Source organism: Ctenocephalides felis, unplaced genomic scaffold (genome assembly GCF_003426905.1).
Source record: "Ctenocephalides felis isolate EL2017-DRISC unplaced genomic scaffold, ASM342690v1 CF-g0.4_SCAFFOLD_01170, whole genome shotgun sequence".
Classification (NCBI taxonomy): domain Eukaryota; kingdom Metazoa; phylum Arthropoda; class Insecta; order Siphonaptera; family Pulicidae; genus Ctenocephalides; species Ctenocephalides felis.
In genome coordinates, this window is record NW_020537324.1 from 54,152,377 (window position 1) to 54,169,465 (window position 17,089).

Below are 17,089 nucleotides of genomic sequence, written 5' to 3' on the forward strand. Positions count from 1 at the left end.
CTTAGTTTTTGAGTATTCTCATCTGATTTTATGAAAAAAGATTTTAGTAAACTACAATTTAAAAAAAGCGTTAAAGTGGGCAAAAATTTAAATATGGTTTATTTTCAAGAAAAATAAATTTGAAAAAGGCTGGTGAAAGACATTTTAAAAAAATATTAAAAATTTAATATTCAAATAGATTCATTTTTCTGTCTTTATTCCATCGCCAACACACAAATATTTATAACAAATATGTATGTAATAAAGACATTTACGCACAAACATTTAAGTAAAGTTTAGGCATAAATTTAAAACTATAATACTTAAGGCACACTTTACAATAGCAACACATTTACGACACACGATTATAAACATATTTACAAAGAATTAAGTACACACAATTTACATTTTATTATATAGCAAATAATTGCCAAATACGTTCAAAATCTACATACTTTCATTAATAATGTGAAATGCATTGCATTATATTAATAAAATAACCTAAATTATCAAAATCCCATTGTATATAAAAGAGATTCCATCATTTTAAAATCTTATTAAAAATATTTTCTTTAATACTATATAAATATACAGATTAATCTGCAAATATATATATTTCTAAGATGCACTTTTTCGGAAGATAGCCTGGTTAGACAGGCATAAATGGAATGATTAAAAATTTATTCATCAGTACAACATTGAGGTAAATAGTTGATTTTAAAATCATTAACTAAAATGAGTCAAATATCTTATCACTATTTCTCATATTGTGGCAATGAACCTACATATAATTCCGATTTAAGCCCAAAATTTATTTAATCCTTTTTCATCAAAGTGAGGTACAGATTTGATTACCATTGTTCTCGATTTGCCATTGAATGAATTTATATTAATTTTCAAGGCTTAAATAAATTATTATATTTATACTATTCAAAAATTTTAGAAAATACAGTTTTAAATTTATTGTCTTTCAAAACCTTGTAAATGTTAAAATTTGTTGACAATATTATAAAAAATACATTGTCGGAAATTAAGATTAATTTGAAGTATAGTAGTCTCCTTCATAAAAATACGTCATATATCTACGAGATGTACCAGAAAATTGCATTAAACAGACTTTTCTTTTAAAATTATTGATTTTTGTGCCCGTATATCTTTTAATGTCCCAAATAATTTGTAGTTTTCAGTTTCAATATATTTTTAAACGCATCTGTGAAAATTTAATCTGCGTTTACCACGAGAGAAATTTTTCTCTTATTATTTTATCAACCGCTAGAGTAGCTTATTCCATAGTTTTGATTTTCTTGCAAAATATACAATAGACCTCATATAAAGGAAAATCAACAGAATCGATAATAAATTAAATACGCTTTTCCATACACCAACACTTTATCTCGGCAAGATGAGTTACAAGTTAGATTAGTTATAAAATATTTTCATGCACACATCCAGCCATACAATAATTAACAGAGAGACATTTTTAAAATAAATTTTTAAATTAACTTTTCATAATAAATCTGTTGGCACGTAGCAATTTTCTAAACGTGTAATTTTTCAGACATCTTTAATATACATAAAACTATATGATCAAAGAATATTTTGAAAAAAGTCTTAAATGAATCAGAATTAAATATGCATTAGTATTTTATTTAACAAAAAATCTAGGTTACCAAAACTTATCCGTAGGTTAAGTTATAGTAATCGCAAAAAATCGAAAATGTCAATTTTTATAAACTTGTACGTTTCAGAACTTTCTGGACATTTTGGCATACCTTAGAAAAAATTAATGTATGTGTGTATATGTAAGTGCGGATACAATTTTTCGTCGCTGATTTCGAGAACACGAATCAACCGATTTGAATGATTCAAAAAAACATTCGATTCCTACTGATCAGGATACGTGTGATTAGTTTTTGGCAAGAGCAGGTCCTAAGGTTTCGAAGATACGGGGCCAAAAAAGAAGAGAGCCAACAATGGAAATTCAGATTTTTAAAGTACGGAAAAACAGAATTTCAATTTTGGGTTCCGTATCAATTTTCATAATGTTTTACAGTTAGACTGCAAAACGGCGCTTACGCGCTTTTATATTTCGCCTACTAAACCAGCTAAGCAGTGCGACTGCTTTGAACAAAAACCAGAATTATAAAAAAATTAAAAAACAAAAAAAATCTTTTTTTCTAAAAAAAGTCGAAATTTTTCAGAGATTTCAAAATATTCAAAAATCTATTTTTTCAAAGTTTTCAATACAATTTAAAGCTATTAATACTTTTAAATTTTGCCTTAAGGCACTATACCATGCACCACTAGTTATTCAATTCTCCATAAAATAATTCATACGGAATAGTACTATCAAATAAAACTGATTATTTTTTAAATGCAAATTATTTTGCAAACGTATTTCAAGAAAACAGTGTCTCAGGCGTCAATGTTAATAACTGAATAAACCAATGTGATGAAATTCAGAGAAAAAAAACTGAGGGTAATTTATTTTGTTCACATTATTATATTCAGAATTATAAAAAATTTAAAAAATAAAAAAAATATTTTTTTCTCAAAAATTTCAGAGATTTCAAAATATTCAAAAATCTATTTTTTCAAAGTTTTGATAAAAATATTTAGAAGTTAAAAGTTTACCAGAAATTAGAGAAATATTAATTTCTAATATAAATAATATCGATATAGTCTCTATATTGTAGAACCAGAAGAAATAATATGAAATTAACCTAACGTAATTAATTATTTTTAACGATATGTAAGTCGAAAAATGTCGTATCTGCATTTTTGAAAACCTGATCAAATCTTCACACCTGTCGGTATTCATCCAAATTAGTTGGATTCATAAAAATGTGAACAGAAAATTGCATTTGAACAATTATATGGATATTATTTAATTAGGATATACCAAAATGATCAAAAACACTTGAAACGTAAAAATATTTAATATATTTTCATGTTTCTTAATTTGTTATTTATGAATTCAGCTACAAAACCAGAAGCGCGATTCTACAATAGCCTGAATGCGTTTTCTTTCTACAAAAATATACGATTTTTTGAGTTAAATAAAATGTTAACTAGCATATTATAATAACTACATTTAAAAATATATATTCTAAATTTTTATCGATGCTTACATAGTGAAAAGTTCTAGTTTATTTCACACATTGATAGATGAATTTGTCCTTTGTTCAAAATAATAGTACAAAAAATACTGTAAAAGTATATTATATAAAATGCATACCAGCAATTTGTATAACTCAAGAAAATCAAGTATTTACTAACGAATCCGGTTCCAAAATACAATTAACTCGTATAATACTGATAATCAATGAAGAAAAACTTTATTTTAAAATAAAGATAATCATCCTCACTGAAAGTATTTTAGTATAAAATATTTTAATTCTATCCGTTGACTATAAAAATGATCATTTCTGTGGTAACTACAATTAACTACAGCTTGCCGCAAACAATCAATATCACAAAATAATCAAATTCAAAATCAACCATTATTGGAATATAACTAAAATGGTGATTATCACAAAATAATGCCATTCATTCAAATCACAACAATATGTGTATGTAAAACCACAAAAATTACTTAATATCTAATGAATGTGATGATACGATCAAGATTGAAATTCAATCTGATACTTTCATAAATTTCTTGCAACACTAAATATGTAGTACATTTAAAACAATGTTTATTAAAACTAATTTGCATTAAAAATGCTTTTAAAATTCATCCCTTGCTCACAGTAATTACAGTACTCTCTTTCGTTTCATTCGTATCTTTAGATCTTGTAAACCAGAAAAAATTATCTTGTCTAAAATAATCTTCTATATAACCTAAAGTCTTTCCTTTTGTCTCGGGAAGCATTACGAATATAAAAATAGTTGCTAAAAGAGACGCACTGCCAAAAAATAAAAACATTCCATGCGACCCAATTTTTGTTAAAATTTCAGGAAAAACCTTGGCAACAGTAAATAAAGATAAGTTGAAAAATGCAAAAACATATCCAGCAACGACACCTCTCGTTTTGGCTGGTAATAATTCTCCTATCATCACACCAGGGAGGACCATCAATCCAGTGTTACCAGCAATGTATATTAATGTACAAATACCGAGAACCGAAACATCGACAGTTGTTTTAGGAGTAGATGCAATGAACATAATATATAAACCCATGAAGAAAACACTAACACCTCCAAAAAAGCCAGAGAAGATTGCCAAAGTTCTGCGGGGCATCACAAGTAGCAAATAGCAACAGAGCATTGTGAAAACCAGTCGGACAGCAGCAGTCATGTTGGCAGCTGCAAGATTATTGATTTCAGCTCCGCCTAATTCTTTGATTATATCAACTGCATAAAAAACTACTAAGTAAGTTCCTGAGAGTATTTGGAGAACATTGAATACGTTTAGGATAAACAGTGGCTTAGCAACATGTGGTCTCATAATCTGTCGCCAAATTGGTGGCTGATGTGTCGACATGGCAGCCGAAGAACCAATCAGTTCAGCTCTGACACGTGCTTCTAGATTCCGCAATTCGCGTTTCGCCTGCAAATCAACAATAACTTTATACTATAATATTAGATGAAGACCATCATAAACCAAAAAAGGATGCCAGTGAAATGACTGCAAATGTGTGATTAATGTTAAGACCAGATGACATGATATGATCAAACACGAGCAATATGATAAAAAATAAAAGAGTCAACTAAAGCAAAGCAATCATATATAGCAAACAATATGCAAAATATGAAGTATAAAGCAAACACCACAATAAATGAACCAAATAATAAACAATTTAAAATCTCCAGTAAACAAAGACATTTAGATTTTTTGCATCTTAGAGCATAGCGACCCAGTAGTAATCATTGTTGGGACATATTATGGCTATACTGTACAGCATTTTTTGATATAATATTTTTTCATACAGCAATGCCCCCAAAAAGCAACTTTCTCAACTCAAAACTTGATACCATGCTGGTTGATATCGAAGTAGCCGAGGTCGGGATCTAACCCGGGAACTAAAAATTACCAATAAATAAAATATAGTAGTGTAATTCTGTACACTCGTATTTCAAATAAAACGCAGTTGATGAGTACCACTAATCTAAAGTATATAAATGTTAAGTATATCTTTTCATACTAGGTAAATTCCACCTAGAAGTCCTATATATTATCCTACTTCCCGTAAAATCGAAAATGATAATTTTTGCATATCTTCATTTTTGAAGGTTTTTGAACATTTTGACATACCTCAGAAAAAATTGATGTGTGTGTGTTTTGTATGCCCGCATTTTTTCGTCCACGTTTTCGGGCGCACAGATCAACCGATTAGCATGATTCAAAAAACATTCGATCCCTATTAATAGGAAGATGTGCTGATTAGTTCTTGGCAAAGGCAGTTCCAGCCGTTACAGAGATGCAAAGCAAAGAGTGCAGAAAATAAAAATCGAATTTTTGAAAGATCGGAGCATCCGATTTGAATGATATTAGAAACATTCAATTTTTAATGATTGGGAGAAGTGGTGATTAGATTTTGGCAGATGCAGATCTAGTCGTTTCAAAGATGCGGAGCAAAATGTACAAAAATGACAGTATTTGAGAGAACTAAGCATACGATTTGAATGATTCAAAAAAAATTTAGCTTGTATTGGCAAAACAATTGCTTTTGGAATAAAAACTTTTGAACACTTTAAATAAATAATTTTAACTTTGCAATTCAGTATATATAATTCTTAAAAATATTAGACAATGTTACAATATTTATATCAATCTAATTTATTTGAAAACATTTAATATTCCTCAAACATTTCGTTACGGTACGTTCCAGCAATTTGGCTTAAGGCACGATGTCATACACCACTAGTTTATATTTATATATTTATGTTATAATCAGTAATTAATCAAAGTTTGTCTTTTTAGACTTTGCTGTTGTTAAAGTAGAAAATTGTGGTATTTTTTGTTAACAGAGAGTGAAATCACCAATTTTAACTAAAATCAATTAGTTAATTCTTGTCTTGTAATGTATACTTTGTTTTAACATAATTTAATGGACGGTTATGATAAGGAAAAACCTGGAATGTCCATTAGCGATACTGCCATATATGATAAGATACCTTGTTAAAAATTAATACAGGATTTACCAAAAAAATCATTTGAAATATTTCAAATGGGTATCATGAGTTTGTATCATGTCCAAGTTTTAGTAACGAAATACGCCTACATTATATATAGCAATTTTTTTTTAAATCTTCACATGCAAATATTAACCGCTTATCTCTATGAAAAATTTGAATCTAAATATTTATTAATCGTAATCTGAAATTAATTAAAGCGCAAAAATACTAACAACAGAGGCACCGCTGTCGCAGGTAATTAACACGATAAATAATTATGATTGCCTTGTTTGCTGATACATTAAATGGTCGTTTGTATCGCTGAAGAGATATTGTTAGCATTGTTAACTTAATGTAACACAAACAATGTGGATAATTCACGAACAGATGAGCCGAGTAATTGACCTTGTTCATGATTCGAGGCGAACGATAGATAGATATCGCACCATTCATTGCGTCATCGGTGATGGTAATAGTTGTCAAGTAGGTAAAACGAGCACAAGTCGCGCTCAATGCTGATTCGAATCTTAATATTTATTTTTAAATTAGTTTTGAGCTCTGCGCAAGGTATTGCCCATCAAAAAAACCTCGAAAATAAAAAAAACAACTAGTGGGGCACATGGCATCGTGCCTTAAGGGGCACAACTAGTGTGAAATTTTCAAAAAATCGAATTTTTAATTTTTCCATAATTCGATAGGTTATACCTTTAAAAATAACATACCAAAATTTTAAATCGATATCTTAAATAGTTTGAGTTTTTAAGTCACAGCCATTTAAAGAGTACATATATAGTATATAGTATAACGATCATTTAATCTTTAAACGCGTTTTTCTCGAAACAGCATTTTCCGAATTTGCTGCAGCGATTACTCAAAAACAAATGATCTGATTATTATCAAATTTTTTTTACATGTTCTATATATGTATAGTTCTCCGTAAAATGAACTATCGATTTTTTGATCGGATCAAAAATCGAACTTTGGCAGTCCAAAAACGATCAAAATTCTGGGTAAAATTCGACTTTTTTTTTAAAAAACGCCGTCATTTTGCCAATTTAATTTATTTTTTTTTCTTCATCGTAGTTCATTTTACAGACAATATTATCTAGATTAACGACAATTTTTCTTTTTAAAATTTCATCCACGTAGAAGGCCGGAATCACTGCAGCAGTGAAGGGCCTTTTTTTGTCGCGCCGTTGGAGATCGACGATAACTTAAAAAATATTTAATTTTTTTCTTCAAAAATTTTACTATGTATTCTTAGAACAAGTATAAATATATTCCTAAAATTTTGAAATAATTGATAAAGTAGTGTTTTTAATATAAATTCCCAAAAATCATCTTTTTTTAGGCAGTTACACTAGTTGTGCCCCTTAAGGCAAATTGCTGGAACTTCCCGTAATAAAAATTAAAATTTCTGAAATAGATAAAAAAATTGAAAAATTTCGAAAAACATTTTTCAGAATTTAAAAAATTTTGCAAAAAATACTTTTTGAAAAAATTGAATTTTTTTTATATTTCGAAATATTTTGGGAATTTTGAGCTATTTTCAAAGCAATCGCGCTGCGTTAGCTGCGTAGAGACGAAATATCAAAGCGCATAAGAGCCGCGTTGCAGTTAACGTATAAACATTGGTAAGGAACCGATCAAATGCAAACAAAATTTGTTCTTATTATTGAAATATCTATAATTTGATGTGCATATGTTTAATGATCATTTTTCATCGGCAAATGTCATTTTTTACTTTGTACATTGGATGTCCGAAACCGCAAGGCCTGCCTTCCCAAAAATTTAATCAGAATTTCGTTTGCCAATATAAGTAACATGTTTTTTGAAATATTCAAATCGGACGCTCCGTTATCTCAAAAACTGAATTACCATTTTTGGCAGTTTTTGTCTCGTATCTTCTGCCAAAAACCAATCATCATGTCTCCCTGTCAATACAAATCGAATGCTTTTTGAATTATTCAAATCGGTTGATCCACGCTTTTAAAATCGTGGACGAAAAATTGTATCCAAACATACATACATTACATACACATACGCATACCATTTTTTTCTGAAATATGCCAAAATGTTCAGAAATCTTTGATTTGAAACGTAAAGATATGCTAAAATTTTCATATTCCATTTTATGAAATTACTATAACTTACCCTATGGAAAGTTTAAAATATGTTGTGCACACGATAATAAAATTCAAGCTAGTGTTTAAAACTATCTTCGTACTATTATTCTTAATCGCTGGTTAATAGGTGTTATTTAATAAATTAAAATAAAAAACGAATATAAAATAAAAAAAGATAAAACAATCTACGTTTCTTTCAATGGAGCCCTATAGTTAATTTATGTAAAAATGATTTAAATAAATCTTAACTAGTATGTAAAATACATAAACAGTGCTGATGCTGCATCAAGTCTTAACATTTTTAACTTCTAGTAAGTTATTGTAAACGTGAAAAGAACGATATAAAAAATTGATATACCTTTACATTTCAACACCTTTTGAACATTTTTTAGCATACCTTAGAAAAAAATGGATGTATGTGTGTGTATGTAGTATGTATGTTTGGTCACAATATTTCGTCACGATTCCAAAAACATAGATCAGCCGATTTAAGTGATTCAAAAACATTTGATTGCTATTGATGGAGAGACGTGCATTAGTTTTGGCAAGGGCTAATTTATCATTAGTTAAGAGAAAAACATAATAACATGTCAAATTTTTCTTTTTATTTCTATGCTTATTAATCTTAATTATCAATGAAGTGATTGTACTTATAATCCATAACATCTCGCTAAGTGCAAAATCATGTACCATTTGTAATTAATATTTTGCTCAATAATACTACCATTTACACTTTTCCGATGTAAATTAAATTGAAAATATTCCATTCTTCTAATTTTTGTCACAATAACCAATTACAATTTCCTTCTTCGTGAAATTAGAAAAATATTTTTTGTATATTGTATCACATTTTAATGAATATTGTTTATACAATACTTATGCATTGGATAGGTAACATTTAGATAGGTGAAATGATGTCAGGTTGGCAGGCATAAACAGATTACATTAAACCAACTAAGCAAAATTTTAACTATTTTACAGAACTGTTTCTACTATATATATATAAATACTAAACCTTATTCAGCAAATAGTTAAGAAGGAATATCTTGTGTAATATTTAATCAATATTACTCGTTGTCATCAAGATTTTTTGTTAATTATGTCTAAAGTTTGAAATGAATAATTGTGATTACTCATTTGTGATTATAACAAGCAGTATTTATTTATTATGTTTCGTAGTATTCACAGATAAAAGAGATATATTTTAGGATAGTAAAAGATATATGTGTGTGTGTGTTTTATCTACAGCAATTTCAATGTTTTAATTGTATGAAAAGTAGCACTGTGAATACTACAATTCAAACATTTTGTTCTGTAAGCTTAAATATGCACTAATGAATGCAATGTAAGCGTCATTTAAATATAAATATATCAGCAAAAAAAATCTCAAACATTTATTGTGATTGTAACTCCAAATTCCAAGAAACTTCGAATAATGTGCGGTTGATTTTTTTCTCTGTAATTAAAGGCACGTGCTAGCCTTAGCTTGCATTCTATTAACGTTAAGAGAAGTTAATCTCATATTTAGAAACAAATCTCATATTTCATCTCAGCCTTTTAAAAAAATCTACCAATTACAAAAAATATTTGCAAAGATAAAGATTATTTTATCTAACTCATAGCAAAGTAAGAAGCACAATCATATGCATCATGCATCAATGATCAAAATAAATATGGATGATTTGAAAATTGATTGAATGATTGAAAATTTAATACATGATTTGTATGCTGAAGGATGCTGCTTAATATAGATATTTTCAAATTTCTTTGCTCTCAAGGGTTCAAATACTTCCAAATTGATAAAAAAATCTCTGAAAGGTTTAGTCCTAATATTAACTTTAAGATAGTCCGTACTCCAACCAAAGTATCTTGGTTTCTCTTTCTAAGTAAATACTTATTTTATAAAATATGCCAATTTTTTGTTGTGATTTTTTTATTTATTATCAAAATAAACAAATATTCTTCTCAAAGTTTTTTATTTATTGTCGCAAAGGTATATAATTCTAAAAAACAAATGAAATTTTTCCGATGTTATTTCCATAAGAAACTTTGGTTGAAGTGCGGACTATCTTAAAGTTAATATTAAGAGCTAAAACTTATAGAGATTTGGTATAATTTGGTAGCATTTGAGCTACTGGGAGCAGAAAAATTCGAAAATATCCATATTAAGGACCACCCTGAAGTATGAGGTAGAAGCAAGCACATTGCCGGAAAACATCATAGTCCAGCCATGTAAGCTTAATTTAGGTAAGAATCTCGGAATTCGAGATACTGAGCTGTAAGTCTGTATATACTTGTATATTGATACCTAAAAGTTGTCTCGAAACCTACATATGGTAGGGTGTACGCAGCATATGTAGATTTTAAGACAACTATTAGGTGTATCTCAAATACGGAGGTGAACTTACTATAATGACTGGACTATCATGTTATTACTATTTACTGATGTAGGTGAGTGTGAATTGAGACAACTGTTAGGTGTATCTCAAATACGGAGTTAAACTTACTATAATGACTGGACTATCATGTTATTACTATTTTACTGTTGTAGGTGAGTTTGAATTTCTAATGAACTACAGAGAATACTCAAAATGAAATAAATTTGGGAATAAATAATGATTACCAGTTTCTCGTCACCTCGAAGCCACAGCAAAGCTTTTTCGGCGCGCTTTCGCTTTTCCTTCCTAACGAGCCAGACTGGACTTTCGGGCATCAAACACATCGCCAGCAAGGCGAGCGCTGGCAAGACGGTTGCAGCACCAGCTACGGCCCTCCAATGTAAGGAGCTGCCCAGGGCATATACCAGAAGAATTCCAAGAGAATATGACACAAATGGGGCTCCGATCAACGTCCCCCTTAGCCGGGGTTCTGATATTTCGCCGAGGAACACCTGGAAGATAAATGATTGGTCAACAAACAAAACAATTAGTGAGTATTTGACTTTAGACAATAAGTTAGATAATTTTTTTATATTAAAAATAATCAAGATTTTTATTTAAGTTAGGTTTTTAAATGTCAAAATCTACCACAAAATTGTAGGGTATTGTCTTTTTTGAACTTGTAGAATAGCATAAAATTTCTTTCTCAAACTATTATCTTTCAATTAAATATGTTAACCGTTTTCCGACAAAACTTGAATCAAAATCATATCAAATACTGTTAATTCAGAAACAACGAATAATATATTTCTTCAAAGAAACTGTGCATGTCATCAGATTTATAAAATAATTATTTATAAAGTAATTTTATGAAAATCTAAAAAAATAGTCAATTACGAATCGATATATTAATTTGACCAGAATCGTCGAAGTGTATATAAGATACCGAATGGAGATCGGCCAATCGAAAGTGATGAGAATATCGAAACGAGACGAGCCACTGAGGATAATAGTATGAAATAGATAATTGGAAGATGTAAACCACTTTAAGTACTTAAGAAGCGTCCTGGCCAAAGACGGATGCTGCATGAGGAAGATCAGGGCAAGGATCACAAGCGCCAAAGGGGGCGTCCATTAATCACGTGAGGTTTTTAGGGGGAGAGAGGGTTTGACAAAAAATCACGAAATATCACTTGAGGGAGGGAGGGGTATAGTAAGATATCACGTGTATTTTTTTAAACTGATTTTTTTTTAAAAATAAAACATTTTCAAAAAAAATTTAAAAACTTTACAGATTCATCACGTAACTAAAAATACGCGTGATGTTTAGTGGGGAAGGGGGGTTAATTTTGAATATCACCATGTATCACCAAGGGGAGGAGGGGTCCAAAAACCGTTAAAAACTCGCTCACGTGATTAATGGACGCCCCCAAAGAGGAGTTCACGAAGAAGAGAACGCTACTGACGAACAAACCGAGTCTCGACTTGTGGAAAAGACTAATAATGTACTAGATCTGGAGCATAGCTCTGTACAGATCAGAAGCATGGACTCTGGGTAAGGCCGACAAAAACTTTCTGAAGAGATTTGAAATGTGGTGTTAGAGACCAATGCAGAAGAAAAAATGGGCAGACAAAGTAACAAATGAAGAAGTGCTGAGAAGAGTGCGCTAAGAAAGGATTCTACTAAGCATGATCCTGAAAACGAAAGGAAACTGAATTGGACTCATTTAGCAAAAAAAGCGCCTTAGACACGACGTCGACGAAGATGAAGTAGAAGGATTAAAAGTAGTGGAAAGAAGAAGAAGAATGCAGGCGATTGAAACCTTACAAATAAAAAAATACAGGAGTCTGAAAACCGAAACACAAGACCAGGAAACATGAAATCAGAAGTTTCGAAAAGAAATTGCATAAAAATGAATAAAATGTGATATAAATTAGTCATGGGAATAATAAACAAGGGAAGAAAAGGGAATCATTGATTTGTGGACCTGATTTCGGAAAGACTATAATTTAAAAACATTACCAAATCTTTCAGCTTACTTCCTAACTTAAACAGATTCACTGGTTTTATTTTTTTTTTAATTTGTCCAGATATTTTCTGTATCAAATTTTCCATTTGATTGATAATTATAAACAAACCAATTAACCAATTAGCTTGCAAATTCATCTAATCAAGTCAAGCTCAAGTTCTTTAGCTCTACCAAATTATTGAAATCGTTGCGGCCGTTATCGAAAAAATATCAACTAAATGCCAAAGACGACTTTACTCATACATATATCTTATTTCATATTGATTTTTTTTATTTTCAAGTGATTCAGGTATAAATTTATAACATAAAATAGGGGATTTGAATTATCGGGCAGAGAAAAAATTAAAGTTCTAAAAATAAATTATGATTAACAATTACATGATCCATTTGCATCATGAAAGCGTATGGCAGGAGTATCATGAGAGTTTTACTACCATCAGAGCTTATTTATGGCGCATTTCTTTTAAATAGTGATTTTATTCAACAGGCTTAAACTTAATATACTCGTGTACTATTTAAATAAATTTATTTAATTTTTGAAATTCCATTCAAATCACTGTAATTATATGAATTTGATAATAAGCGTTCTGAACGAAAAATATTATGAAATACCTCCGTTCATTACATGCGGAAGCAATACTATAAAATATATGAAGATTCCTGCATAATCTATAATTATTGTTACGCCGGATATTACTTATACATATTAAAAATATTAAGAGATTTGTTTGAAATAGCGTTGGTCATTAAATATTCCGATCGATCAAAAATGTTGATATTATACCTAATGATAACAAAAATTATTCAGAATTTTCTAATTGATATGACTACACGAGCTTAATGTATTCCCACGATTAGTCAGTCTAGAAATGACATATGCTTTTATAATCACAAAATTGATAAACACGCGAGTTATGAACAATGCCAATGAAAATTAGTTCCCTCACAAACACGCGATAAAAATTAAAATGTCATCAATCAGTCAATCGGAATTAAAGAAATTAAATCTACTAAACGATTATGAAGAGGTATGTATTATTACATTAGCTTTATGGTGCGATATATATAGTGCAACAGTGTCTTAGGAGAGGCAGCTTGAGAAAGAATAAATTAGTTTTGTTTTTTAAAAAAAAACACTTATTAATTAAAGAACAATAGTGTATCTTAAAATATCTTGAATTTGCTATAATCAAAACTAATCTTATTATAAACTTCGAAGTATTTATTTTCAAAATTCTTCAAGAGAACATTGTATAGAAAGGCTAGATTACCAAGTGTACAGCACCGTCTATTGAATACTTTGTGGCACAATTGACTTATTTTATTTAATATATGTTTTTGAATATTATTGATAAATTTATGTAAGAGACTTGGTGTCATTACCTGTGTAAAAGTACAAATGTAAGATATTAGCTGATTGAACCTGATTTATTGGTTTCATCTTTTTACATGTGAGTGCAGCGGCTAATATTTGCTTTTATAAAGTCAATATTTTCCAAAAATTTCAAAATTCTCAAAATTCTATTTTTCAAAAATTCAAAAAAAACAAATCTTTGTTAAAAATTTAATTATCGGTTCGCGAAGTTCCAGCAATTTTCCTTGAGGCACAATGCCATACACCACTAGTTTTTTCTTAATTTTAAGTTTTCGAAAAATATTGATAAATTTGGTAAATGAGGCTGTTTATTTATGAGGATTGGTGAGTTGGAACTTGACAAAGTACGAACCAATGATATTGGGGTTAAAACATTTTATTATATTAATATTGTACTAAAAATATTCATCAAGCTCGATTAGAACAAACATTAATCTAAATCAGCTATGTACTTACTCATCATTAATTATGCAAATGAAACAACAAACGAATGATTGATATACTTCACATATATATTTTGTGTTTGAATAATTAAATTTTGATAAATTATTTACAATATTGATAAATTTGATGTTACTAGCGATGAGAATAGTAAAGTAAGTTTACGATTCCAATACAGGTATTGATATGGATATTGAAGGAATTAATTTGTATATATTTTTGAAATGGACAATTAAATGTACGGAACAGATAATTTTATTGTTTCCAGTGAAAAAAAAATTAAATATAAAAATTATAATGAACTGGTTGGTATTGGTAGTTTGTGCCTTGAGACAAGTTACATGAATTTCCCGATATGTGTAACAAACGACTATGGATATATGTAAATAATCGACTTAATCAATAAAAAATAAATTAATTTATGAGTGATTAAAAGTATTCCGAGTAGATTTATTACACATAATTGAAAAACAAACGAACACATTAACTCGGAGTATTTTCTGAAAGCAAATTTCATAAATCAACAATTTTTAAAATTGAACCCATTACCGTAGGACTTTAATGGTTTAGTACGGTCATTAAGACTAAGAACTCTATCGTTATACTAAGTAAATCGTCTAATTTTAATTTTAACGAACGTCGAAAAATTACTCATTTTCTCAAACATCGGTAAATTTTTAAAAATAAACTACTTGTCGTAAGGCCGTAATATTTCAGTAAGTTCTATAAGACCATGATATATATCGCCAAAAGTTCCATAAAAATAGGCTTAATTTTTTTTCAACAGTTAATTACAAGAAAAACGGCTCGGTAGATTTTCACTTAGGAGTAATCAGTATCATTCCCAACTAATATCTTTCGAACAGTTTTTGATTTTTTAAAATCGATTCGGTAGTATGAGTTTAAATGTGAACGAAAAATTTAACACTTTTTTCCAAATTACAAAAAAACGGCTCGGCCGATCGTCACACACAACTCAGAAACGATAGTCTTCATCGGGATACATCGAATCAGATTCGATTGAGAATGGCTTGAAACATCGAAGAAACTGCTGAAACATCATAAAATAGCGAATCGTTTTTTATGAAAACATCGGAAAGTATATTATAAAAGTAGAGCATGTTATTAATCTTTTTCAAAATCACTTATAGAAGACATCAAAGATTTAACAAGACAAATATAAACGATCGCGAATATATAAAGGAAAACAATGGAAAACTTTCTTCGGGACGAGGTCGACGTACCACCCACATAATAAAATTATTCATGAACAGCACACGACGATGAAATATATAAAATTATATGCTTCTAAGCGTAACATCAAATGATAAAATATTAAAAATTATCATTTCATTTTCTTCATATCACATTGTGATTTCCGTTAATTACAAAACGCGTATTATATGTTGTTGTTTACAAATAGCATTGATATATCAAATAGTACTATTTAGTTTATTTTAAATTTTTAATTCAGCATAAACTTTATTATATATGTTTGTGTCACTATTTCCTTTCCAAATATTCCATGGCATAAATGATTTGCACAAGCACATACTAATTTAAAACAAGTTATCAAATTTCATTAACCGTGATTGTATTAAATCGTAAACTATAAGCATAGATATAATAAAAGTATTTATAATCAATGTCCATGATAATATGTAAAATAAATGATAATAAATGAAATTAGAACAATTAACTCTACTAAAAACTTGCAAAGAAACAAACTTGAAGTTGAAAATTTACATAATTAGTAATTAAAATATTATTATCCCTAATTGTGTAAATGTCTCAAAAGTGGTTATAATTTATAACTTGGTAGTATTTTGAGAAAAAAAATAAAGAAAATAAAAATCTCCAGCACCTTATATAGAGCATTCATTCGCATTCACAAGCATTTGGAAAAACTTCATTTGAAAACTATAAACAATTTATATATAAAAAGAATAATGTTTCTTTTACGGTTTCCTTAACCCTGGAAACTCGATACCTTTCTTAAGGTCCAGATTTAAAAACTTGAATCTGTAATCTTGAAGATCCTACCAAAATAAACAAACTGCTCTTGCAGAGAAAGAAATATTCTTGCTTTTTAAATTTTCTAATGAGATTCTCTCGCTTTTGATATTTTTAGGAATAAACATCAGTCGAATACAGGAGATAGTACTCATATAGAAGCAGATGTCGTGCTCTTACAACTTAATGATATGCTTTCAGATTTCTAAACACAAGAAGGCAGCTTTCTAATTTTTTTAAATATTTGTTTGTGCCGACTATCACCTCCTATTAATAGTGCATCTTAATTGCAGTTTGTTGTAATATTAGTAAAGTATAACCTGGCTACGCCATGCCCATAGATTATTTTTAATTCAAGGTGGACAAACGAAAAGAAGGTCACGCTGGCGTTTGCATATTTATTATTTTCTTCATTTATTTATTTATTTACAGATAAATTCATAACAATAATATTTTGGGTTCGTGAGTTGAGTTTAAACTCTAACTCGAAAAAGAATACTTAACGAGAGGATTGCCAATTTGCAACACATTACTCAAACCAACTATTAGAAATGCAGACATATTTTTATCTACGTAAACATCAGGATAATGCTAAAATTGTTTGGATATTAGGTATTTTAACCGTTT

At 29.1% G+C, this 17,089-nt stretch overlaps 2 protein-coding genes across 2 annotated transcripts in view; both read right to left on the reverse strand.

The window, feature by feature from the left end:
- Positions 1 to 3,715: 3,715 nt before the first annotated feature.
- LOC113367392 (facilitated trehalose transporter Tret1-2 homolog) lies at positions 3,716 to 4,959 on the reverse strand. The gene is made up of 2 exons (XM_026609003.1): positions 4,912 to 4,959; positions 3,716 to 4,531 (listed from the first exon to the last, which is right to left on the reverse strand). The coding sequence occupies exons 1-2, from the start codon at positions 4,957 to 4,959 to the stop codon at positions 3,716 to 3,718; spliced, it is 864 nt and encodes a 287-aa protein (XP_026464788.1).
- A 5,800-nt stretch (positions 4,960 to 10,759) lies between these two features.
- LOC113367393 (facilitated trehalose transporter Tret1-like) overlaps positions 10,760 to 17,089 on the reverse strand; it is a 47,522-nt gene continuing 41,192 nt past the window's right edge. Inside the window, exons 6-7 of the mRNA XM_026609004.1 lie at positions 10,849 to 11,115; positions 10,760 to 10,798 (exon numbers count right to left, since the gene is read on the reverse strand). Coding sequence (XP_026464789.1) covers positions 10,760 to 10,798; positions 10,849 to 11,115 — 306 coding nt within the window. The remainder of the gene's footprint in view (positions 10,799 to 10,848; positions 11,116 to 17,089) is intronic.